Source organism: Ambystoma mexicanum, chromosome 5q, assembly GCF_040938575.1.
Source record: "Ambystoma mexicanum isolate Mex_15411 chromosome 5q, UKY_AmexF1_1, whole genome shotgun sequence".
In the NCBI taxonomy this organism is placed as follows: Eukaryota; Metazoa; Chordata; class Amphibia; order Caudata; family Ambystomatidae; genus Ambystoma; species Ambystoma mexicanum.
This window is the reverse complement of record NC_090933.1, coordinates 526,140,222-526,166,838: the sequence shown is the minus strand read 5'-3', so window position 1 is coordinate 526,166,838 and position 26,617 is coordinate 526,140,222. Positions and strand designations below refer to the sequence as shown.

The window sequence follows — 26,617 nt, the reverse complement described above, 5'->3', positions numbered from 1 at the left end:
ACTTTCCAGGGTGTTTATTGGATGCACTTCTATAATCAATTTTCACAGATGCTATTGGTAGCACTTCTAAATGCAGCTTTCACAGCGTGGCTAATGGGCACATTTCTAAATGCCGCTTTCACAGAGGATATTGGGCCCATATCTAAATTCAATTTTCCACTGAGAGGCTACTGGGCGCACTATTAACTTCATTTTCCTGCGAGGCTATTGGGGATACTTCTGAATTCAGTTTTCCAGCGAGGCTATTAGGAACTTTCAAAATTCAATTTACCAGAGAGGCTATTGGGCACACCTCTAGATGTAACTCTCATTGCGGCCAATGGGTACACCTCTAAATTCACAGAGGGGTTGTTGGGCACACTTCTGAAAGCAACTTTCACAGAGTGGTTATTGGGAACACTACTAAATTCACAGCGAGGTTATTGGGCACACTTCTAATGGAGCATTCCAGAGTGTCTATTGGGTACATTTCTAAATGCAGCTTTCCAGAGTGGCTATTGGGCTCACTTCTAAATGCATCTTTCACAGAGGATCTTGGGCACACATCTAAATTCAATTTACCAGAGAGGCTATTGGGCACATTTCTAAGCTTGACGGACAGGCTGTAGGGCACACTTTCTAAATGCAACTTTCACATGCTAACTTTCACAATTCCATCTAAGAGTGGACATGCTAACTTTCGCAGTTCCGTCTAGGAGTGGGCATGCTAACTTTCCCAATTCCGTCTAGGAGTGGGCATGCTAACTTTCCCAATTCCGTCTAGGGGTGGGCATGCTAACTTTCACAGTTCTAGAGTGGACATGCTAACTTTCATAGTTCCGTCTAGGAGTGGACATGCTAACTTTCAATACACAATATACACCCATATCCCTCCACCCTCTTGTCTTGCCTTTCCCTTATGAACATACTTTATATTATGGGCAACAGTGGATTTGAGGAATGCCAGGTGTCTGGAGCGCAAGGGCTGATTCGTTAGAAAGCACAATATTCTAAAACTGGTACCAACCGCTGCTGCACCAAAGTGGAACTAGTAGGCTCCACAAGCCTACTCACGCGAGTACAGAATGAGAACTAGAGTTCCACTATTTTGATGTGCTGCTTGTGTAGAAATTAGAGACAGCACCCATTTTTTGAGCAATATTGCTGCTCAAAGTAAGCTGGCTGAAGCAAATAAAGGGTTTGGATAAAATCTTGTATTCTGTTTCTTTACAAAGATCTCAAGCCTGTCTGCCGACACGTGTTGCGACCTATACCTAGGTCTTTCTCAAGGCCAGACCAACAATTGGTGTTGGCGTCTTAAACCTGTGAAATCAGATATAGGTGCTGCATGCGGTAAAGGCACATTGGCAGCAAAGCGCCCTGATGGTTATTCCTGTTGTGGTTAGCTTGTAAAGCGAGATGTATGTTGTACCAATTGGTAGAAAGAATAAATCACTGGTGTTGTGCACGGTCTGAATACCAGAGTCCAGTCCTCGGCAAACTTTTACACTTTATATTATGGCTTTCCCTCTTGCTCACCTCATCATCCCCAACCAGTTTGTCATTTTTTCTAATCTTTTTTCTACCCACAGTTCAAGAACACCCTGGCTGGTCACAATATGCCCATTCCTCGGACAAGGTTTAGCTGCTGTGAGAACACCAAGGTGGAGAAGGGCGAAGTGCTCCATAACATGTGTGCATATTGTTGCAGTTCGAGAATTGGTGCATGGCAGTGCATCTTTAGTGTTACATTCCATTCACTACCATCAGACTGCTAAGGATGCATGCTAAGATGTACACCAATTAAACATACAGAAACGTGCCACTTCAGCATTACACTGACATCAGATTTTGCTGCTATTCAAAATCAAGCACAATGGGAAGAGAGAATGGGACCTCTTACTTCGCTTAGCACTGTATCCAATCAATGCAATTTAAGCAGGCGAGGGAGGCTAAAAAGACTTCTCCCAAAAGATAATTCTGGATTCTAGCAATAGTTTTGCTGTGAATGTCAAAAGTCAATGGAGGGAAAGTTGCTAAAAGAAAACATTTCCGAACAATGAACATTAAGACATGCACTTCATCGCATATGCATCAGTTGGCATGGGAGCTTAGATACTGGTTTTAGTGTAAAGGTTGGCTTGTGTAGGGGACAAGCACAAGCCAAAATCGTCCAAGAAATTGAGAACATTTTGCTATGCATCATGTCCCATCCTCTGGGTTTGGCAACATGTTCACTCCTACACTTCACACATTGCGCCTACATGGTTACAGCAATTCAGCTTAAGAATAATGTAAGCAACAAATCTCTTACCAGAAGTATGACCCCTTTAAGGAGGAGCTTGGTGTCTACACCCACATTGAGGAGCTCAAGGCATAGCTTGTCAAACTTTTCAGGAACAAGGTTATGAGAAGGAACAGTAGAGAAAAGATGTCTTAATACTGCCTGTCCCACCTGGGAGTCAGATCTAGAGTGTGCATCTAGATAGTAGTGTTTTGTAAAGGTGTGCACAGAACTCCAGGTAGCCGCTTTGCAGATGGACTCAAGGGGAACATTTGCAATGAATGCTATGGATGCCCCAGTGCCTCGAGTAGAATGTGCTCTTGGCTTGAAGGGTAGTTCTCTTAGCAAGAGAGAAACAGAGTGATGCATTGAACAATCCATCTAGATAGTGGACTGAGACTGCAGCTCCTTCTCTTCCTGCTGCCACCGAGACAAAGAACTGATTAGTCTTTCTCCGTGGCCTGGTTCTTTCCATGTAGAACATGACAGCTCTGCGTACATCCAGTGTATGCAGACTTTTTTCTCCCAAGTTGGAAGGGTTTTGAAAGAACGTTGGTAGTTTTATTGACTGGTTTACATGGAATTTCGAGATGAATTTCAGTGCAAACCTTGGGTGTGTGCGTAGAACCACCTTATCTTTGTGAACTGTTACGAAGGGGTCTAGAACAGAAAGAGCCTGTAGTTCACTTACTCTCCTAATGGAGGTGATAGCTATTAGGGAAGCAGTCTTAAGAGTGAGGTCCTTAAGAGTTGCCTTGTGCATGGGTTCAAATGGCGAGGCCATGAGTCTGGAAAGTACCACATTTAAGTCCCATCCGGGAGCTGGGTTAGCTATCGGAGGGTGTATTCTCTTTACCCCCTCCATGAAGGCCTTGATAACTGGGATCTTCCACCACGACACTAAGTTGGGAAGTGGTGTATGCAGAAAGTGCCGCCAGGTGGACTTTAATGGAATTGAACACTAGACCTGAATCCAATAAACGGGTCAAGTACAGAACAATGTGTGGGAGAGCAGTCAACCGGGTTGATGCTTTTTCCTCTACACCAGATGACAAATCTTCTCCACTTGCTAGAATAGCAGTGGCGAGTATTAGGATTTCTGGCTTCCCTGAGGATGTCCATACATCTCTGCGGGAGTTGTAGATGTCCAAATTCTATGATCTCAGGAGCCAGGCTGCTAAGTTCATGGTCTGAGGGCATGGATGTAGTGTCCTGCCCTTGTCCTGTGACAGCATGTGTAAGAAGATTCAATTCAACACTACAGCTAAGTCAATGCCTAGTCTGGGGTACTGAATGGAAACCCTTATTGATATATCTTTATGTCCAGTTCATGAGTTCTGGATGACTACCCCTATATAACACCCCTCTCTTAGAATCCCCCTGACCCCACTGAGCCAAGAAGTAGTTCTGTTTTGCAAGTTTAAAAGGTTTACTTGAAAATAAATATATATATATATACACACACACACTATCACACTTTTATAATGAATTCATAATTAATATCACACTTAAAACATGAGCAGTGATCAACAGTGAATAATGTCCTACTAGTAAACTGATTTGGTTACCCAGGAGTAGTATAAGGATGAGGTAGCACACTTGTGAATAGGAACAGAAGAATAAGGTGGTAGAGAATGCTTTATAGATGGATGCAATGTTGAATGAAAATGCAGTACAGAAAATACTCAATATGATTTCAACAAAACAATGTAATCACCTTTCTCTGGCAATCCACCCCCCCCCCCCTTATGCAATGTAAGGAAATGAAGAGTAGCACACAGTTCTCAGACATGCAATCAAATGTAATTCAGTTCACCCCAGGAAGCTTAGACTACGGATAGAAGTTGAAACACAGGCCCAAAATGCTTTTATATGTGCTGGCAATGAAGTGAGGAATATGCTGAAAATGGTTTTAATTCCCTTTAGGAGGTTCAGGGTGAGTGAAAGATACTTAGGATGAGCTCAGGCTCCCTTTAACAATGCTCTAGGAGTAACTAGCAGGATAAACACATTTTTGGCAAAGGAAAGCAAGGAAGCTGCTGTTTTCACACGTGGCTGGATTTTTAACCAAATCGCGAATCGCAGCAAAATTCATGAATGCGTGAATCACGATTACGGCAAAAGTATAAGGAGTAGCAAGTCGGTTCTAGGTTCGTTGAAAAGCTAAGATTAAGTTTCTAGCCCAAACGGTTCCAAAGATATGAACGATTTTGTAAAGGTCGTTTTTCGAATTTAAAGTAACTCAAATTGACAGGTGACAGCTTTTAAAAATGACAGGTGACAGCTATGCAGCTGCAGAATTGACAAGTGACAGGAGGCAGTTCTACTTAGATTAAATAGATTGAATTATATCACTGGAAACTAAGATTTGGTTTCACACTGTCCTAGCTGTACTCACAATATATTTGGACGGTCTAGGTCTCACGGATCGGGTCAAGATGGCTTCGGTTCTGGTTTCGCCCCGGACGGTCTCTGCGCACAGCGTCTGGTCTCTGCTCTGCTGGTCTGACACCGCTCCTGGATCTCTGGGTACAGCGTCTGTGCACAGCTCCTGGATCTTTCTGCACAGCTTTCTCTGGACACAGCGCTGATCTGCACGGCTCCTGGATGCAGCTACCGCTGTTAGGTTTGCTGGATGCTGAGGCCTGCTGAGAAGAGTTCTCAGTTTGTGGGTTTAGGCCCTTGCTTTGAGTTCTGAATCAAGTTCTTTGGAGTTTTAAAGTCTAAGTGTTGGATCTGGTATCTTCTGGATGTTGTGTGGTCCGGCAGAGCGCGTTGCAGCAACTGGATTTGAATCTCTCTACCTGTCCCAGCAGTCTCTTTTTATGTGTTTTGAAAATGGGTGTGTGCCTGGGCCTACCTAAGCCTGCCCCTCTCTACTTGTCATTGCCCCAATTCTCCCCTCTCCCATGATTGGGGGAAGGAAATGTGAGTCAGAGTGATGCTGTAGGTTTTATGGGTCAGAGGATCCTCCCCTGGTCAGTTTGCCCACAAATCTATATTTGATTCAAATACATATTGCACAGATACACAGTTGTTTAAAATTACATGCACCCATCACATATCACATGAGGTATACTCTGTTCAAACTCTGCTCTTCCTGGGGGCTTGCATTCAGAAATGGCAACATTTTTCACTTGTTAACTGGTTTTGCAATATCGGACATTTACCCAAATTTATACACATGTGCGCAAGGAGTATGGACATTAATTGATGAAGTGTCAGATTTTTAACATGCAGACATTTGGAGTGAAACCCTATTTCCCGCTAGCAACCCCCCAGATCATACCACCGGGTCCGAAAACCTTAAAATGTGGGCAGAAAAATCACAAGAATTATGGTATCATTTAGATAATTTTGACAAGTCCGCACCATGAGTTATACATCTTTCTTAAAATCATATTCTGGCCAACAGGGGTGTGTCTTCCCAGGTCACATGGTGGAGAAACCAGTCTATCCACTTTCTTTAAGCTCAGCCTGTCCTCAGAGGGGCTGCCCCTCCCCGTTTCTGCCAAGAGGAAGCCACTTTACGACCTCCCCTATAAACCATCTGCCTGAGTCAAGGAAGGGCTTTGTTCAAAAGGAAGCCATTTACGATCCCCCCCAATAAACCATCTGCCTGGGCCCAGGACAGGCCTTTGTTCAACTCCCTGTAGCTGCTCCACCCCTAATCTAATCAGAGAGGTGACAACTCCTTTTGGCAAGGGGAAGAGTGGCTGAGCAGGTTTTAACTCCTGTGGGGGTAGATGTCAGGCAGAATTCAGTTTCATTAAGCCAGGTTTCAGCTAAATGTCATTTTTTGTCCCCCAGTTTAAGTCTATTACGATTTTTACATACACATTCAATAATTACTTACTTCAAGTCATTTCAGAGTATAGTTTTACATTGTATCCACCTCTTAGCAAGTCTTTCCTTGGTCTGGTTTTGTTTCATTTGTTCAGTTTTACACAAAAGTCTGGTGGTTTTAAAACGCCGGCTTTCTGATAGTGGTGAGTACTGGTAATGCAACCATTTTTGGGATTTAAGAAAATTAATTCCCCACAGATCTAGGTTGCTTTTGGCAATCAGCACTGCCATTCCCAATGGTTTCAGGCTACTGTGTGGGTAGCCCAATGGTGGTTTTAGGCAGTGCCCTCCTGTGCTCACAACATAGGCAAAAATGGGTGGCAGCCTATTCTTCATGCATTTCCCTGTGCATTTTCTGGGAAGTTCTGGCCATCATGATGTTTTCCATGCCAGTACTGCACAGTTTTCCTATTCTGGCGTACATGTGGGCTTTTTGGCCATCTTGGATTTTCTAAGCCCACAGCACCAAATGTTGCAGCATGATAGCTCAAACGTGGGTCAGGACACCCAACACATGTTGTATGGGCAGGGAAGTTTCACTGGGGGAGATAGGGACATCTCCATCAAGTGAGCGAACCATGGCTGCCGGGCCCACATCGGGGCCACTAGTATCATGGTAACTTGTTCCTGGTGCATCTTGTGCACAACTTTGTTGAGAAGGGGAGTCAGGGGGGAAAGGCGTAAGACAATGCATTACTTACCGTAAAAGCATTTCTGATGGTTGTATCTGCTTAGATTCACATGCTGTGCATAGGTCCAACATCCAGTGGTCACTGCGGAGTATTGCATTTTGTTTTTCGTAGTTGAAAAGGGACGTCGACAAGGCGTGTCTGAAATACTATCCCTATAGTGACGTGCGTTGTACCCACAATCCCTCATGCGTCGAGGTCCCTCTGTTTGTATTTTTCTGCCCTGAGGGAGCCTTCTAGACGTGAGGGAGTACAGAAAAGAGATATAAAAGGAAGTCTATGTTCCTTCCATCCGAGCGGGGAGGAAGGGTGGGCGCATGTGAATCTAAGCAGATACAACCATCAGAAATGCTTTTACGGTAAGTAATGCATTGTCTTCTGATGTTTGTTAATCTGCTTAGAATCACATGCTGTGCATAGACTAGCGAGCAGTACCCGGAGTTGGTGGTGGGTTATGAGAAGGAACAGTAGAGAAAAGATGTCTTAATACTGCCTGTCCCACCTGGGAGTCAGATCTCGAGTGTGCATCTAGACAGTAGTGTTTTGTAAAGGTGTGCACAGAACTCCAGGTAGCCGCTTTGCAGATGGACTCAAGGGGAACATTTGCAATGAATGCTATGGACGCCCCCGTGCCTCGAGTAGAGTGTGCTCTTGGCTTAAAGGGCAGTTCTCTCTTAGCAAGAGTAATGCATTGAACAATCCATCTAGAAATAGTGGACTTTGAAACTGCATCCCCTTCTCTTCCTGCTGCCACCGAGACGAAGAACTGATTAGTCTTCCTCAGTGGTCTGGTTCTTTCCATGTAGAATATGACCGCTCTGCACACATCTAGTGTGTGCAGAGTTTTTTCTCCCAAGTTGGAAGGATTTTGAAAGAACGTAGGCAGTTCTATAGACTGGTTTACGTGGAATTTCGAGATTAATTTCGAGGTCTTTAAGAGATGCTTTGTGTATGGGTTCGAAAGGTGAGCCCATGAGTCTGGTAAGTACCACGTTAAGGTCCCATCCGGGAGCTGTGTCAGCTATCAGGGGGTGTATTCTCTTTATTCCCTCCATGAAGGCCTTTATAACAGGGATCTTCCACCACGACACCTTGAGTTGGGAAGTGGTGTATGCAGAAAGTGCCGCTAGGTGGACTTTAATGGAATTGAACACTAGACCTGAATCCAATAAGTGGGTCAGGTATAGAACAATATGTGTGGGAGAGCAGTCAATCGGGTTGATGCTTTTCCCTCTGCACCAGATAACAAATCTCTTCCACTTGCTAGAATAGCAGTGGCGAATGTTAGGTTTTCTGCCTTCCCTGAGGATGTCCATGCATCTCTGCGGGAGCTGTAGATGTCCGAATTCTATGACCTCAGGAGCCAAGCTGCTAAGTTCATGTTCTGGGGGCATGGATGCAGAGTCCTGCGCTTGTCTTGTGACAGCATGTTGTACGGGCAGGGGAGTTTCACTGGGGGAGATAGAGACATCTCCATCAAGTGAGCGAACCATGGCTGTCAGGCCCACATTGGGGCCACCAGTATCATGGTCACTTGTTCCTGGTGCATCTTGTGTACCACCTTGTTGAGAAGGGGAGTCGGGGGGAAAAGCGTAAACAAATTTCCCTGACCATTGCATCGACAGACCGTTCCCCTTGGATTGGTTCTGGGGGTACCTGGAGGCGTAACTTAGGCATTGTGAGTTCTCCAGGGTTGCGAATAGGTCTATTTCTGGGAATCCCCATTGTGTGAAGACGTTGAAGACGATGTCTTCGTGCAGTCGCCATTCGTACTCTATGGGCAGGGGGAAATCTCTGCTGAGTTTGTCTGCCAGCAGATTGAGTTCCCCTGGTACATGTTGTGACAGTAGGAACATGTTTTGTTTGAGAGCCCACTTCCATATATTTTGGGCCAGTTTGGACAGTCCTGGAGAGTGGGTGCCCCCCTGCTTGTTGATGTAGTACATGCCTGTGGTGCTGTCTGTAAGGACCAACACAGTCTTGCCTTGTAGGTCTTCCTGGAAGGCATTTAGCGCCTTGAACACAGCTAGTAGCTCCATTGAGCCCCCCCCCCCATCCTGTGAGGGATGCGTCTGTGGTCAGAGTGGCTTCCGCCGCGGGTGTGGCAAAGGGTTTCCCTCTTTCCAGGTTTTCCTTTGTCCACCGTAGAGAGAGAACCAAGGCCTGCGAGACCACCACTAGATCGTCCCATAGTCCGCTGGCCTGACACCACTGGCTGTTGAGCCACTCTTGCATAGGGCGCATGCGCAGGCGCGCGTGAGGTACCAAATAAATACACAACGCCATCATGCCTAGCAAGCGCATTGCTTTGCGTACCGTCACCTCTAGACCGGTCACATATTGAGGGATCTGAAACAGCATGTTTTGGACCCTCTCGTTGGAGTGGAAGACTAGGCCGTCCTTTGTTTGAATTAGAGCCCCTAGGAATTGTTTGATTTGGCTGGGGTCTAGGCTGGACTTCTTTTCGTTGATGGAGAAGCCCAACTGGAACAAAAAGGTCTACAGTCTTGGGTATTGGAGAAGCATGTTTCGTAAGAATCCCCTGTTATGAGCCAGTCGTCGAGGTAAGGGTAAACTGGGATGGACAACCTGTGCAGGTGGGCCGCTGCCACTGCCAGTACCTTCGTGAATACCCTTGGTGCTGATGCTATGCCGAAGGGTAGCACTCTGAACTGGTAGTGTTTGCCCTCTATCATGAACCTGAGGTATCTTCTGTGCGCTGGCAACATTAAATTATGAAAGTATGCATCTTTCATGTCCAATGTTGTCATGTAATCTCCCTGTGATAGCAGTGGGATCACTTCCTGTAAGGTCACCATACGAAACTTCAGGGGTTTGATAAACTTGTTTGCTGGGCGCAGATCTAATACAGGGCGCATGGTTAGATCCTTTTTGGGTACAAGGAAGTACACTGAATAAATACCTTCAGTTACCCGAGATAGAGGCACGACCTCTATGGCTCCTTTTTCCAGCAGTAGTTGTACTTCTTGGAGAAGGATGGCAAGGTGTTCCGGTGTCATGCGTCGTCCCCTCGGGGGTCTGTATGTTGGGGAACTGTTGAATTCGATGCAGTATCCGTGGGCTACGGTGGAAAGTACCCAGCGGTCTGACGTTATTCCCTCCCATGCTGGAAGAAAGGATGTTATCCGGCCCCCGACCGGTGTTGCATGGGAGGGGACGCGAATATTCGCGTCACTTGGTGTTGTTGGGGGCTTGGGAGCCTCTAGGGGTGGACCCCCGACCTCTCCCTTTGCCCCGGCGCTGGCCTCTTTGGCTGTACTGCCCACTATTGGTCTGGTAATTGGTGGCAGGGTACTGTTGCTGCTGATTCTGCTGTTGGCGTTGGCCACGAAAAAAGCATTTGTTGCCATAGCCGCGTCTGGTAGTGGGCTTCGAGATCTGGTCAAGAGTTTTGATAGTATCGAACTCCAGAGCCTCATCCACCGCTTTCCCGAAGAGGTTTGAGTCTTCAACAGGTTTATTTATTAAAGACGCCTGTGTCTCCGGTTTGAACCCTGAGTTGTGCAGCCATACATGGCGTTTTAGGAGTATTCCCTGAACCAGGGAACGTCCCGCTGTCTCTGCAGCATCCAGAGAGTTCTTTACAATACTCTGGTTGACCTGGGTTCCTTCGCCAATAGTTGATAGCAGGCGTGTACCTAGTGGTTCCGGCGCTTCTTCGGCGTCTTTGCGCAGTTTGGCCCACTGCGTGTCCGCGTATCTAGCTAGCAAAGAATTGTTGTTCGCAATTCTTGCCGAAAAGGCAGCCGAGGATGTGACTCTTTGCAAGGGCATATAACCTTTTGCCCTCCTTGTCAGGTGGTGCCTCGCTGGTGGACAGCGGCAGCCCTGCCCTCTTCCTTGTATTAGTTACTACAAGGGAATCCGGAATGGAATGTCCCCTGATGTACAGTGGGTCTGAGGGTGAAGGAGTGAAAAGTTTTTCAATTCTTGGATTAACTCCTCTGATTAGTGCGGGTGTGGATAGCGAAGGGATGATTCTTCTCTTCACTGAAGCGAGGAGGGGAATGGTCTGGCTGACTGGGGGTTTCTCCTTAATTACTCTTTCCACAAAGTCTATTTCAGGAGAGATCTCCCCAGTGTCCAGTTCGAAATGTGCTGCTGCTCTCCGCAACAGGGCATTGAATGTGGGCTGATCGTCAATGGGAGACGTGTTTCTAACAGGTGAATTGTCAGGAGGATTTAGGTTCAGGACATCAGTGTCCGAATATACTGATGGGGATTGCCAGGGATGAGCAGGTCCTTCTGGATTTTCTCCGAAGCCTTCTCCTACCATGTCTGGGCTGTCTTCCAGACCTTCCTCCTGGTTCTGTCCCTCTTCATCGTCCACAAATTCATCCTCCTCCTCCAAGTATTGTTCCTCACCAGTGAGGTCATACACATTATGGAAGTCTGAGGCCGTGTCCTGCTGGGGATTGACTAGTCTCGGATATTTGGCCCTGGGGTCCTCCTGAGGCCCTTCTCTTGTTCTCTTGGGAGTGGGAGGGTTCTGGGTCTTCATAAACCTCTCCATTCTCTCCATGCAGAGATGGAGCCTTTCCATGGTTTCATGGGGTACCCCTGAGCGGTCTAGCGGAGGAAAATTAGTGTCATCTAGCTGACAACGGCTCGACCTCTCCCATAACGTCGAGGAAAGTGTCCCGTCGCCTTCCGAAAAGCCTTCCGGTGTGCTGGGGTCCCCCCCCCCCCCCCCCGACTGAAGGGGGTAGTCCCTGTCTTTCTTCGGCCTTTTTCGGCGTGTCTTTTGACCTCTGCGTAGCGCTTGACGTGTCTTTCGGCGTACGCTTCTGGGCGTCGGCTACAACGATCCTCGCCAAGCTCTCTGCGACTCGTTTGTCAGCAGAGGGCTGTGGTTTCGACGTTACGGGTGTCGATCGTTCTACGGCGGCGTGCGCTCTCTGCTGGTGCGCGCCGGCCGATGGTTTGGGGGCGGCGCCCTTATTTGCCGAAAGCCCAGTCGCTGGTCGCAGCTGCGGTTGCGAGAGGGGTTTCGAACCTGAACGGTCCGAGGAGGCCGCCGGTGGAACCTGCGTCTCCTTGGGCGCTGATGCTTTCTTCGTCTTCGACGAAGAAGAGCTATGGGTTGTGTGCTTATGTGTGGTATCGTGTGCGTCAGTGTCGCTGGGGTGTTCATCCCCATAAGCAGGGCGTGAGCCGAGCCCGTCGGGGCCGGGGACAGACGACGAAGCGCGCGAGCGCTCTTTAGAGGGGTGTACGACTTCCGTAGCGGAGGTCGTGTTATCACGTTCCTCGTCACTGTCGGTGGTAGCAGCGGCGGGTGAAGAATCGGCCTTCGACATAGCGTAGGCCGCCCACCTCTTGACCCTACGGTCTTTTAGAGTCTTTGGCTTCAGAAGCCGACAAGCCGTGCAACCCTCCTCTTTGTGATCGAGGGGCAAGCAGCGGTTACACCGTGAATGCTTGTCCTTCCAAGTAAACTTGCCCTTGCAAAGTGGGCAAAACCTAAAGGGTGTCCTCTCCATAGCCGAGGCAATAAATCGTGATAACGACCCCAAGGGAAAGGAAGGGGAAAAGGAAAGGCATTCTCAGAAAAGAATCAGAGATGTCCCACGACTCCACTCTCCCTACTGTATTTGGCCTGCGAGGCGAGGCCAGGCCAGGCCACGTGTTCGGCAACGCCGAATGATCTCCTCCGCTTGTCCCCTCCGTCGAAGATCTTGCTCAGCAGAGACAGCTTCACAACTGCGTCGAGGGAGGGATCGATCTGTTATATATTAAATAGGAAAACGACCAAAGGTCGAGGAGATGGAATCTGCAATGTCTCTCGAGGAGCTCCGCGTAAAGGCGACCAGTAGCTGGGCGGAAAAAAACAATCTGAGGGACCTCGACGCGTGAGGGATTGTGGGTACAACGCACGTCACTATAGGGATAGTATTTCAGACACGCCTTGTCGACGTCCCTTTTCGACTACGAAAAACAAAATGCAATTCTCTGCAGTGACCACTGGATGTCGGACCTATGCACAGCATATGATTCTAAGCAGATTAACAAACATCAGAAACAAATTTCCCTGACCATTGTATCGACAGACCGTTCCCCTTGGACTGGTTCTGGGGGTACCTGGAGGAGTAACTTTGGTATTGCGAGTTCTCTAGAGTTGCGAACAGGTCTATTTCGGGGAATCCCCATTGCGTGAAGACGTCTAAGACGATGTCTTCGTGCAATCGCCATTCGTACTCTTCGGGCAGGGGGAAGTCTCTGCTGAGTTCGTCTGCTAGCAGATTGAGTTCCCCTGGTACGTGTTGTGACAGTAGGAACATGTGTCTGAGAGCCCACTTCCATATATTCTGGGACAGCTTGGACAGTCCTGGAGAGTGGGTGCCCCCCTGCTTGTTGATGTAGTACATGGCTGTGGTGCTGTCTGTAAGGACCATCACTATCTTCCCTTGTAGGTGATCTTGGAAGGCTTTTAATGCTTTGAACACCGCCAGTAGCTCCAGTAGGTTTATGTGCTTGGATGCTACGCTCGGAGTCCACACTCCGTGAGCAGTCTGATGGGATAGGTGAGCCCCCCATCCTGTGAGGGATGCGTCTGTGGTTAGAGTGGCCTCCACCGCGGGTGTGGCAAAGGGTTTCCCTATTATCAGGTTTTCCTTTGTCCACCACCGTAGCGAGAGAACCAAGGCCTGCGAGACCACCACTAGATCGTCCCATTGTCCGCTGGCCTGACACCATTGGCCGTTGAGCCACTCTTGCATCGGTCGCAGGCGCACGTGAGGTACCAAATAAATACACAACGCCATCATTCCTAGCAAGCGCATCGCTTTGCGCACCGTCACCTCTCGGCTGCCACATATTGGGGATCTGAAACAGCATGTTTTGGACCCTCTCGGAGGGGAAGACGAGGCCGTCCTTTGTTCGAATTAGAGCCCCTAAGAATTGTTTGACTTGGCCGGGGTCTAAGGTGGACTTCTCGATGGAGGAGCCCAGTTAGAACAAAAGGTCTACAGTCTTTTGGGTGTTTGAGAAGCATGTCTCGTAAGAATCCCCTGTTATGAGCCAGTCGTCGAGGTAAGGGTATACTGGGATGGATAATCTGCGCAGATGGGCCACTGCCAGTACTTTCGTGAATACCCTTGGTGCAGATGCTATGCCGAAGGGTAGCACTCTGAACTGGTAGTGTTTGCCCTCTATCATAAACCGGAGGTATTTTCTGTGCGCTGGCAACATTAAAATATGAAAGTATGCATCTTTCATGTCCAGTGTTGTCATGTAATCTCCCTGTGATACGTCACCATACGAAACTTTTGGGGTTTGACAAACTTGTTCGCTGGGCGCAGATCTAATACAGGGCGCATGGTTAGATCCTTTTTGGGTACAAGGAAGTAAACTGAATAAATACCTTCCGTTACCTGAGATAGAGGCACAACCTCTATGGCTCTTTTTTTCCAGCAGTTGGTCCACTTCTTGGAGAAGGATGGCGAGGTGTTCTGGTGTCATGCAGCGTCCCCTCGGGGGTCTGTATGTTGGGGAACTGTTGAACTCTATACAGTAGCCGCGGGCTACGGTGGAAAGTACCCAGCGGTCTGATGTTATTCCCTCCCATGCTGGAAGAAAGGATGTTAACCGGCCCCCCGACCGGCGTTGCATGGGAGGGGACGCGAATCTTCGCATCACTTGGTGGTGTTGGTGGCCTGGGAGCCTCTGGGGGTGGAACCCCAGCCTCTCCCTTTGCCACGGCGTTGACCCCTCTGATTGTACTGGCCACTATGACCTTGGTAGTTGCTGGCAGAATACGGTTGTTGGTTTTGTTGCTGGCGTTGTCCACGAAAAAAAGCGCTCATTACCAAATCCCTGCCTGTTAGATTGTGTCAAATTCTTTCTTCGTGTTCTCCAGCGCGTCATCCACTGCTTTCCCAAAGAGGTTGGGCTCCTCTATGGGCTTACTAATAAGGGACGCTTGTGTTTCCGCCTTAAAACCGGAATTGCGAAGCCAGACGCGACGCTTCAGCAAAATTCTTTGTACCAAAGTGCGGCCAGCCGTCTCTGCTGCATCGAGGGTATTCTTGACGATGCTTTGGTTGACCAGAGAGCCCTCATTAATTGTAGCCAGCCAACGAGTCCTTAGGGGTTCGGGAACTTCTTCGATGTCCTGTTTGAGCTTTGCCAATAGAGCATCAGCGTAGCATGCCAATAGGGTATTATTATTGGCAATTCTGGTAGAGAATGCTGCAGAGGTGGTAATTCTCTTGGCTAGGGCATACAGCTTCTTCCCCTCTTTATCTGGGGGTGCCTCGCTGGTAGATCGTGGGACTCCTGCCCTTTTCCTGGTGTTGGTCACGACCAGGGAGTCCGGGATTGAATATAGAATGGGTCTGATTGAGAGGGAGAGAAGTTTATCAATCCTCGGATTGACCCCTCTCACCAATGCAGGAGTGGAAAGAGAAGGGTTAATACGTCTCTTAACTGAGACGAGGATGGGGATAATTTGGCTAAAATCGGTGTATGGGGTGACCTCCCCAGTTTCAATTTCAAAATGTGCTGCTGCCTTCTTCAGCAGTGCATTGAAAGTGGGTTGATCATCGACAGGCGAAGGGTTCCTGACTGGTGTAGTTTCAGTAGACCTGATGACTATACTGCTACTGCCTGTGTCTGTCGACCTAGCTGCTGACTGCCAGGGATTTGGGTCGCCCTCGCCTGTGTCCTCCTGGAATCCCTCCTCACCTAGGTTAGTGTCCTCGTGAAAACCTTCCTCTTCTTGTTGGTCTTCAACATAGGTGAACTCATCTTCCTCCTGGAAGAAGGGGTCTTCCTCAGTGAGATTTGAAGAGTATATGTCCTCCTGTATGGGGTTATAAAACTTCTGGTATTCAGCCCTTGGAATCTCCAGGGGTGCCTCCCTTGGTCTCTTGGGTGCCCTGTCTTCTGGGATGGACATGAACCTGTCTAGTTTATCCATACAGGTCTGGAACTTTTCAAAGGTCCACTGAGGTCGGCCAGGACGGTGTGGGAATGAAAAAAAAAAAAAAGAGTTTCTTCATCCTGTAGTTGTCTGGTTCTGTCCCATAACGTCGAAGAAAGTGAGTCTTCGCCTTCTGAGTAGCCTTCTCGCTGGCTAGGTCCTTCTGTCGGTGTCGGGAACTGGCCTGATCTGTTTTCCGGCGTATCTTTGGCCTTGTGCTCGGTTTTCGGCGTCTCACTCGCTGTACGTCTCTGGCAACCGTACGTAGACGCTATGCGCGCGAGGCTTCGGCGATCATTCTCTCTTCCGAGGGATCCGTCGCGCTATGTAACGTCGAGCCTTTGCTCGTCGAGTCCTTGCTGGCAACGCGAGTGCTCTTACGATGCGCGTCGCCGGAGGTTTTGGTGTTAGCGCCCTTATTTTTAGAATGCCCAGTTGCCTGTCGCGGAGGCGGGGAGGGCTGACGACCCTTACGGTCGGCGGAAGACGCCGGTGGGCCCGGCGTCCCCATTGGCGCTATGGCTGCCTTCGTCTTCGACGAATGCGTGCCGGGGGTATGTGCTTTGGTGTTTTTCCGTGTGCGTCCTTGTCGCCGGGGTGTTCATCCCCATAAACTGGGCATGAGCCGGGCTTGTCGGGGACGGACGACGAGGAGCGTGAACGCTCCTTTGAGAGGTCTACAGCCTTCGTTATGGGGGCCGTGTAGTCACTGTCCTTGTCACACTCGGCGGCAGCGGGCGAGGAGTCAGGCCTAGACATGGCGTAGGCCACCCACCTTTTGACCCTGCGGTCTTTTAGAGTTTTGGGCTTTAGTAATTTACAGGCCGCACAGCCGTCCTCCTGATGATCGAGGGGTAAGCAACGGTTGCACCGTTTGTGCTTATCCTTCCAGGTATATTTACCCTTGCAAAGCGGGCAAAACCTAAATGGCGTCCTCTCCATAGCTGAGGGCAAGAAGTGTGACTACGACCTCGAAAGAGAGGGAGGGGAAAGAGAAAGGCATTCTTAAAGAGAAGAAAGAAAGACCACAAAACCCCACTCTCCCTACTGTGCAAGGCCGGCGAGGCCAGGCCACGTGTTCGGCAGCGCCGAAGGATCCCCCCCTGCTCGTCCTTGCGTCGAAGATCTTGCTCGGCGGAGAAACAGCTCTGCGTCGAGGGAGGGATCTACGTTATTGATATTAATGACAAACGACCAAAGGTCGAAGAAACTATTTTGCAATGTCTCTCTAGGAGCTCCGCATAAAGGCGACCAGTAGCTGGGCGGAAAAAAATAATCGGAGGGACCTCGACGCGTGAGGGATTGTGGGTACAACGAAAGTCACCATAGGGATAGTGTTACAGATACGCCTTGTCGACATCCCCTTTTCGACTACGAAAAACAAAATGCAATACTCCGCAGTGACCACTGGATGTCGGACCTATGCACAGCATGTGATTCTAAGCAGATTAACAAACATCAGAAATTAAGATTACCTTTTATCTTACTTAGCTTTTCGTTTGTGAGTCCAGCAGACACCACCATACGTTGAGTGCTGGGGGTGACATAGTAACTCCTGATCCCACTTTTCATGCAACCTGTTACACTAACTAACTTGAATAGTTAGTGGCAGTGGTTTCTCGTTTGCTACCTTTGTGCCATGTATCTGCAGGCCGATTCCTCAGCTGCAGTACAGCACCTAAAGGTGACCATTTTTCCCAAAAAGGCCCCAGTCCTTTCTCACCATTTCTTGTCCGTTCTTTCTGGGCTTTTTACTCATTTTGAATCAGGTTGGAGTCCTTTGTGCATTTTGTCTTTGGCGGGCTTCAGCCCTGAAGCTCGCCCAGGCTCCATTTGGTCTACAAAGGCAGGAATTGAGGGAGGGTCCGGAAACATCCCTGTCCTTTGTCTCTAGGTGTGCCCGAGTGAAGCAAGTTCTGATTGGCTGGCTGGCAGCCCTAGTACTGTCAATGATTGGGAACTTGCTTAAAAAGGTGAGGTTTTTGGGACTAGAGGCAGAGTCGACCACTGGAGGACAAGAACTGACGAAAACGTGAAGAAAGGCCAGCAGCAACCTCGTGGACCGCGAAGTGCCCGGTGAAGCCATGCAGCTGTGTCCCTTTTCGTTTCGAATGGGAAAACGATTTCCTCCCATGGGCTGATGGGACCAACTAGCCTTAAGACAAGCTTCCTTTTGGCGCGATCCCCGACTTGCTGTGACTTTCCAAGGATGCAGAATCCAAATGCCCAGGGACCCTTTGACCATCATTGAGTCCATTGTCTTCGGAAGTGCGAATCCGGCCAAAACTTCGGGGGCATCCAGAGGACCCCACAGAAGCAGATAATCTTCATCCAGAGACCTCCCACCAGAGTCCAGGACCGAGGGATCAACTAACTTCCAACCAGAGCTGCTAGTTCTTTGGCGAGGAGAAGAAAAAAAAGCAACAAAAATAATAATCACAAAAGGGTGCTGAATCAAGGCAAGGAGAATCCATTGCTGCAGAGCCCCTCTCCAGTGTTGCAGCAGTAGCCCATCAGACGTCCTCCATTTCATCACCACGACCAAGGACCAGGAACAAGGGTCTGCTACCCTGCAACAGGAAGGCATCCAGCTGGAACCATTTCTTCGAGTCTCAAGTACTGTGTAGGTTGGAGTACATCTACCTTTTGCCCTTTGTGGTGCTTCCTAGCTTGGGGAGTACCATTTTAAACCCTTTTGAGTGGACTTCAACTCACCTGCACTTGCCTCCCAGCTTGTGCTTCAAGGATGGTCCTCTTGAGCTTCTGTGATTTTCTATTGCACTACTGACTATTTTAAAACATTGTTCGAAGAGTGCATCAGAACTTTGATCTGGCCCATTGACTTTGGCTATCCTGGCTCCCTAAAGGCTCTTCTGAACCTATTGGCTTTGGCAGTGCTTGTTCCGTTACAATTGTTGAAAACCATTATTGCTGGGATAAACGACTGCCTACATTCCTCTGGGAGAACCCAACTGTTTAACTACTTACAAACTATGTGCTGATCTGACTAAACTTTTCCCTCCTTGAAACTCCATATTTTAATGGTGATCACAAATAAGTGCTAATACGGACCTCAAATGACATAACTCAGTGTGCTGGAATATGTTTAGCATAAGCAAAGTTTACTCACATACTTTATAGCTCTTGTTAAACTGAATCCAAACGTGTACATTAATGTTACCATTAGTTGCTGCTTTTTATATCCGTGTGTGTATATATAAATAAATATGTATACTATAAGAGTGTAAGTGTTTACTTGGATACCTGTATTGACCATTTTCATTTTACAGCTCACATTACCCCTCTTAAGATAAGCCTGGCTGCTCAGTCACTCTACAACTTGTGTAGTATAGGCAGGCCTATATTGAAAAGGTGGGTTTTTTTTAAGACCAAGAGAAGTCTTTTCAAGTCCGACATAAATTGGACTCTACAAACGCTTACCTAACAAGCCCCTTTAAGGCAATACCTTACCTGTAACATTAACTCTGTCACCAGGCTGCACCTTATCAACAAGGTCATTGTGAGCATAGAGGACAACTGTGTGAGGAGTCTGTCCAGCTGGCATGTCTTCAGGGGATTCTTGCAGTTTAATCTGACAATGAAAGAAGATTCTTTTTTTAGTATGATTCAAGTAATCAACATAATGGCACAAATCATAATGCAGAGATTACACTTTTCCGCTGCAAGTGGTAAAGCAACAGCTGCTCCTTTCAAGTATCTGAATCTGCTTTTGAAACCTGTGCTCCTAAGATATGGTATTTAGATGTGGCAACAGCAAAACCATTAGCCACCTAATAAAATATGCCCAAGCCCAGATAATGCAATTTAGCAAACCACCCATCAGGTACTTCTGGAGTAAGCAAACCATGTGACCCAACAAAACCAACACATTGCAGAAGATGCCACCTGCTGGGGCGATTTAAAATCTTGTGGATTCTTGGGAATCCTATCTCCATGGTATGGGAAACTCACCAGCATTGTCTGGGCACTGTCAGTAAAATATTTTCTTAAATGCCAGTTAAACGTTTACGGAATGCAAGCAATGCATACCATGACCTATTGCTTGTGGTGCCAAGACCTGCTTTGATAACTAGTGCAGCCTTAACTCAACTGACAACCCATCTCCAGCAACATTGACAGAGGGTAGGCCCGAGGACTAGAAGCACAAAATACAACTACATGGTCAGCAGAGACCAACGGAAGAGTACTGCTCACCATCTGCTTGTCAGAGAACATTGAGCGATTGTGGATCAGGGCCATGCTGTGTGTGGTGTTGCAGTGTTTGCACACAGAGGGCTCTGCGATGCGTCCCCGGTCAATCTCCACCCTGGTACTGTAGGCGCACACCTGGCACTTGAAGAAGGCCTCCTGCATCTCGGGGATGATCTGAGATGTGCGGATGATCATACCACTGATGGTGATTAGCTGATCAATATCTAGTGGGAAAGAAACGTTGTGAAACCATGAGCCAACCATGCGCAAAGGCTAACAAACCCATCAATGGGCACCTCCCAACACAAAAGGAAGTCACGGCATCAAAGCAATATAACAGAAATTTACAGCATCACTTGAGTTATTTCTTTACAGAGGAAATGGCACAACAAAACTCAACCACCTCCATCTTTACCGGAATGAGATATTGGTCAAGTAGATTGTCATTTTTGTATGAAATCCTCTCAACCTGCGAGTCCAACACTTAGCTGGACTGTTGGACTTTTGACCAGTTCTCCTCAGTGAGCAGGAACCTTTCCGCACTCGCTCATTCTTTTAATCTACCTTTGGGAACATTTTGTAACCCTTACTGTTGCATCTTTTTTGGAGTCATGCTTTCCACCAACTTTTAGGGCATTTACAATTTACTGTTGCAGCACACAGCACTTAGTGCAGTGTTGTTGGAAACTCCTTGAGCTGCCCTTTAGCTTGTCCTTGCAATAATAGACTGTTAGGACAGCTTTTCTTAAGTCCACCCAAGGGGCTTTATAAAACGATACCATTAGGCAATACAGTAATCTTCATCTCTTAATATAGACCTGTACTACATTATTTGGTAGCGTGGACAGAACAGTCAGGCTTATTTTAGGAGGGAGAGAGGGCTGTAGGAAAGTGCAAAGAACTTGTAGCATACATATGGTCAAAAGACCGTTAGGTAAGATTTTCATAGCCATGAAAAATCTTCCCGACCCGTGTCAACCCGAGAACTTTTTACTTTACTGGTCGATATATGTTCCCTATACCCAAGTGAGTGGGAAACTTTTTCCTCACTCACAATCTTACTCTTTTTATGGGTGTCAATTTTTGTAAGACTCTCCATAGTGTTTTTAATTTATTTTTTTTATTGTATGAATTTGTAAAGCGCACTAACAGCCCAGTGTCTTAGTTACAGGAACAGTTCATTGCTCCGGTTTACATTGAGCAGAAGGCCTATGGTGGTTACAGTTTACAGTATCATATTTATACAGTGAGGGCTATGCCGGAGAGAAGCATCATTATACAAACAGAAGGGTTTTTATAGTGTTACGGAAAGCTAGGTGGGAGCCTATAATTCTGAGGTAGGGAGTTCCAGTGAGTCGCCGCCATGACAGGTAAGCTGGAGCCTCCTGCATGCACCCAGAGTGTTTTGGGAATGGTGATACGGTTGGTGTATGCGGTTCTGATGGGTCAGTCTAATGGGTTTGGCGATTCTCTGCGATAGGTAGAGTGAGGCTGTGTTGTGGATGCATTTGTGTGCGAGTGTTTTTAAGACTATCTGCTCTTTAATGGGGAGCCAGTGAACTATCCTCCAACAACTTTTGTCACATCCTGTCTATTGCTGCTGGGTTGCCCCTGGGGCTCCCCATTTAACTTTCTCTGGCTAATCTTGTGAGAACTAGTGCCCAAGGGTAGAAAGGATCTTAAGTGAAACCAGCACACTCCCACCTTATGTGGAGTGCTGGGGAGATGCAATGTATTCCCCCCGCTTACCTTTAAAGGATGGTGGCAATGAACCTTTTAACTAATTCGGTGCACCTTTACTGCATTTGACCAAAATGCGCCCCCCCCCCCCCCCAGAGTGTCTGAAGGCAGGAAGTGAGGGAGGAGTCACAAAATGTGCACCCCTTTGTCTTCCAGCATGATTTCAAGAATCCAGTTCAAACCGGGAGGCTGGCTGTCCTGAAAGGACTGCCACCCCCCCCCCCTCCCCATGTTTTTGCTGGCTGTATGATTGGCTGAGTTCCTGCATAAAAACCTGAGCCTATAAAATGAAGAGGTTTCGGCTCCATTGGTCGACTACCTGAGAGGATGAAGAAAACACGGCTCAGGTGATTTCCAGCAACCAGAGAGCCTTCCTTGTAACTGGAGACGGCCGTTACCCTTCCTTCCAATCGACCTAGGGACTCCGAAAACAAAGATCCCCGACCCAGAGCCTTGTTTGACCCACTATCCTACAAGGGTGCCTGCTCTAAAGTCCCTGGAACCTTGTTAGGCAGGATTGTATGCAGTACAACAACCCTGACCTCCTGACAGTAGTAACCCAACCTTTGGTACAAGTCTGCACTACACAGGTTGTTAGTGTAGACGAGTAGCCAGGCTCATCTCAAGAGGGGTCAATGTTAATGGATATTTGTACCACGCACCATCACCACCGGAGTGGTCCCTTGGCGGCTTTGAAAAGGGAGGGGTGGGAGGTGAGTTAGTGGGATCAAGCTGGAAAAGTGCGAGAGCAGTGATGTGCTGTTTGTGTAACTCCCCTACAGCTCACATGAGGCCACTGAGGTTCACAGTGACAAGTATTCAAGCAGACACTTACACACAGGGTTTCTTGATAAAACAATTATTAATTTACCAGTCAGTTTATATAAGCCTTCTTCAGAAGGGAGCACCACACAAATATACTTCAAAATTATACTCTCTTAAGGTCAGAATCAGTAAATAACCATTTGGGATGGCATACAGCAGAGACCTACACCCACAGGTGACTTCCAATTGCTAGGGTGCTGTTGACGTTAATGTATTACTTTGGCATTCAGCATTTAGTTATGAGTAAGTAAAAAGGGAAAAGATGATTAGAGCAGACAAGATACCACAAAAATTTAAGCAGTCAAATACTTTCAGATCCCCCAATAAAGAGTAATTCAGTTAAAGCAGGCTACGCCAAAGTCAATAGGCAAGAGTCTATATGGGCTGAAGCACTTCTTTGAAGATAAGTAGAAAAGTCTTTGCACAATGATTCAGAAGTCTTTGAAGAAAAAGATGAATCAATGTAGGGCCACAAGATGTTAGACTTGCAAGTAGTTTTTTTAAAACATTTTTTTATTGAAAAGCAGTTTAATACATAAGAATTAAACTTTTGTTTCATAAATTCATACTTTCACACTCATTTTTAAATTGTTTTTTTAGAGCCATCTCTCATTACATGATTTTAGAAGACAAAGTTCCAATCGTTCACTAAATCATGTACAATCATAACCAATGTGGAGCCTCGTTTTGATTGTCTCGTGGCCCAGAATTATTTCATTTAGGTTCGATGGCTAGAACAGAATCTATGTAGTCAACCACTGCACAGGCAAGTTTTGGTTTCCTGCAACCACATAAGACCACCACGCATCAATGTCGTCATTAAAAGGCGCAAAGTTCACAAGATTTTTGGTTTGTTGATCACAAGTGCCTACACATCGGACAAATACATTCTCAGAAGATTCAACTTCTAGTCTGCAAAATTGGCAGAGATTATCCTCCACATCTTTATCTCGTCGACGCCATTTATTTTCTTTTGTACTCAAGGCGTTCAATTTGAATTTTACAAATTGATTACGGTGAGGTCGTGAAGGGCAATGCAGTAGACATCTTGATGGACTATTCAGTTTGTTGGTGCTAGTACCCAGATGAAGTGCACACAAAGTTATTTCGTTCTTCTAGGTTAGCTATCCAGGACCAGGTTTCCAATTTTATCTTAGCGATTTGTGGGCGATTCAACAAGTCAGTTATGCTAATGTCTGCAGAGGACATAATATTCGATAAAGGACTATTCCATTCCAACTCTACAGCAAGAAGTTCACTTACACTTTGTACAGTACCTTTAAAAAGAAGAAAAGATGCAGCAGATGACTCCAGTACCTGTGCAACTCTGCAGATCTCACTGTTCCTGGGCCTCAGTCGTGGGGACAAGAGGGAGGACGTCAGAGGACTCCTGCACTGCACTGGGACGGTCAAAACTTGCAACCGGCAAAGTTCAGTGTTTCAGCTCTGAGTCTACCGCAAATAGCAACACTGCAGTTTCTTGCTGTCGAGATGGACTTGCCTTGCTTCTGGGGTCCCGCACTCTGTTGAAGGGGCTCAGGCTCAGTCAGTCCTGCTTCCTGTGAGTCCGGAGGATCTTCCTGGAGCTCTTGGCCAATTTAAGAGCAATGCACACAAACTGGTGTTCCTCTCCCTGGCTCTACAGTTTTCAGCAGCAACTCTGTGGAAATTCAACCAGCTCCGAGATGGATGTCCAGGTGGCTTACTTTGGAGTTGGTTGGCCTCACCAACTCAAGGGGAGAAGTCGTCCTTGCAGAGCTTATCGGTCGATGCGAACTTGCCGTTTCGGCACTGCAGAAGGGCTTCACCGGGCAAACCAACGGTCCAGGAGTTGCAGCAGGCATCCTCTTCAAGCTCTTCTTCGGCTCCTTCGTCCAGTGGTCAACTCTCCTTCTAAGCCAAAAGACTCACCTTTTATACAGTTCTCTCCATTTAATTCCAGCCTAGCTGTCAGTCACCCAGCAGGGCGGCTGTCCTTGCTGGACAGTCAGCCAGCCAATCACCACAGAGTGCATTTGAGTCTCCTAGGAGACTAAGCACAGGGAGTTTCGGAAACCTCCCTCACTTCCTGCCTACTCCAGACACCCTGGAGCCAGAGGCGGGCTTCACTCGTGAATCCCCACCTAAGGCAAAAACGATCCAAGGTACCAAACCTGGTTTAGCGCGCAGAGTAAATCTCAAGAAGGACCTTTCCACAAAGAAAAGACGAAAAAAAGAAGATCAGGGCCATTTTCACAAAAATGGCACCGTTGGGTGCTCTACTGCAGCTGCGAACACAGCCGACAGTAAATGCACACCACGGTAGTAAAAATGAAACCACTGCCACCAGCCATTCAGTGAGGAAAGGGTAACATAAAAAAATGTTACATCAGAAGCTAGACAAAGGGGATACTAAGTAACCCCTTCAGCACCCTATTTTAAGATGGTGTGTGCTGGGTCTAGAAAGTTACAAATGTAAGTAAAGTCAATTTCACTTTACTGCTCTGGGAAACAGTAGAGTATTCCAGAGAAGGTATTTAAACCTTGGGGGAATCTAAGAGACTTCCCTGTGTCACTGCACTGAAGGTGCTGCGTGCCACAATGTAAAAGATGATGCCTATGAAATTTGTCAGACTCCACAACCAAAAGAAACTGAGTACAAAAATCACATTAAAATACGAGAGTGGGGAAAAAGTGTCTCACTCTCCCCAGGTAAAAAAAAAATAAACAAAAAATCAAGTCCTCAAAATCCAGCAAAGTTGCTGGGGGTCTCCAAGGTAGAGGGAATTGGCACTTTCCTGAGAATTCTCCCCAACATCCATCAACTAACTTTGAAAGCGGAATACTTCCAGTCTTCGTCTGGAACTCAGACTTTGCCTGCAACTCAGCCCCATCTCACCCTGCCTACAGCTTGCTCCTAGACCACCAGCATCCCTCTTCTGAATCTGAGAGAACTCACCATAGAATTGGGAATGGCTGGATAATTAAAGGGCTCTGCCTTGAAAAGTAAAAACAAGTGTTGAAAAGTTTACTTACTTGCAAAAGCGTTCATTTGTAACTGCCCTCCGAGAGTGAGCAGTTGGAACACTTCAAAGAAAGTAAGAACCTTTGTGTCACTCGTAAACGTTTATGTAAGGATATTTTACTTACCTTGGAAATGTTCTGCCATTCTGAAAAATATAAAGTCTTACTTTCTTTAGAAACTGCCCATTCTAAGAGAAAGTAGTTAGAAGGTTAATTTACTCACCTGTGAATTGGGTCCCCCCTCTACCTAAAGGTAATGCTGTTGGTTCCACTGTACTATTCCCGTTAGGATATAAATGTATGAGTGTCCCTTATTGGGTCTTGCTTCCCCCGACTTAGTGTTAGCCTGTCCAGAATAAGTCTGCCTTAGGTTATACTGATCCTTAGGTTGCTGATCGCGCCTTTAAAAAAAATAAAAAAAATTATATAGGTTTTACCTGCCTAGAATAGTTGTGTGCCATTTTCCAAGTGTTCTTTAGGTGTAGCTGACCTTTGTATGCAACAGTCCAAGATCAGTTTGAACTTTTTACACTAATGGATGATTGTGTAAAAAGTTCAAACTGATCTTGGACTGTTCCACTGAGCTGAAAAGTAAGTGTAATTGTATATTACACCCAAATGTCCAACTCCCCTCCAATAACTTATCCTGAATCAGAGTTATAGGTTTTTACTGTTATTAGAATAAGTGTTCCACTATTCAGAAAATTATATTGTCCAGTTGGTTAACTATGCGATTTATTTGCCGAGTGTCACAGTACAAATGTTAGTGTCTACTATCCTGTATTACAGAAAGTAATCTAAAAAGTAACCAATTGGTTTTATTCCACCTCCTCCCCCCCAAGAATAGCGGTGACCTATACTGAATGTATGAAAAGGTTTGGCTTACCTGGACTACTGTTCGTTTTCTAAATTGGTCTATGCACTTTAAAACAGTGTTTTGGTTGTTTATAATGGTTTATATGACCTGTGATTGTACTCCTCTCCCCCCCACCCCAGAGATTTATCTGGCCCTACTTGTATTTAAATAAACAATTTATTCTTACAATACATTGTGTTGCTTGGGACCATATTTGTATTACAATTTCTTTGTACTGA

At 46.9% G+C, this 26,617-nt stretch overlaps 1 protein-coding gene across 2 annotated transcripts in view; it reads right to left on the bottom strand.

The window, feature by feature from the left end:
- The window catches only part of MCM4 (minichromosome maintenance complex component 4), a 115,462-nt gene that overhangs the window by 29,637 nt on the left and 59,208 nt on the right, over positions 1–26,617 (bottom strand). For both annotated transcript variants that reach the window (XM_069621026.1, XM_069621027.1), the window contains 2 exons: positions 19,958–20,178; positions 19,214–19,334 (listed from right to left, as the gene is read on the bottom strand). In XM_069621026.1, the coding sequence (XP_069477127.1) occupies positions 19,214–19,334; positions 19,958–20,178 (342 nt within the window). The remainder of the gene's footprint in view (positions 1–19,213; positions 19,335–19,957; positions 20,179–26,617) is intronic.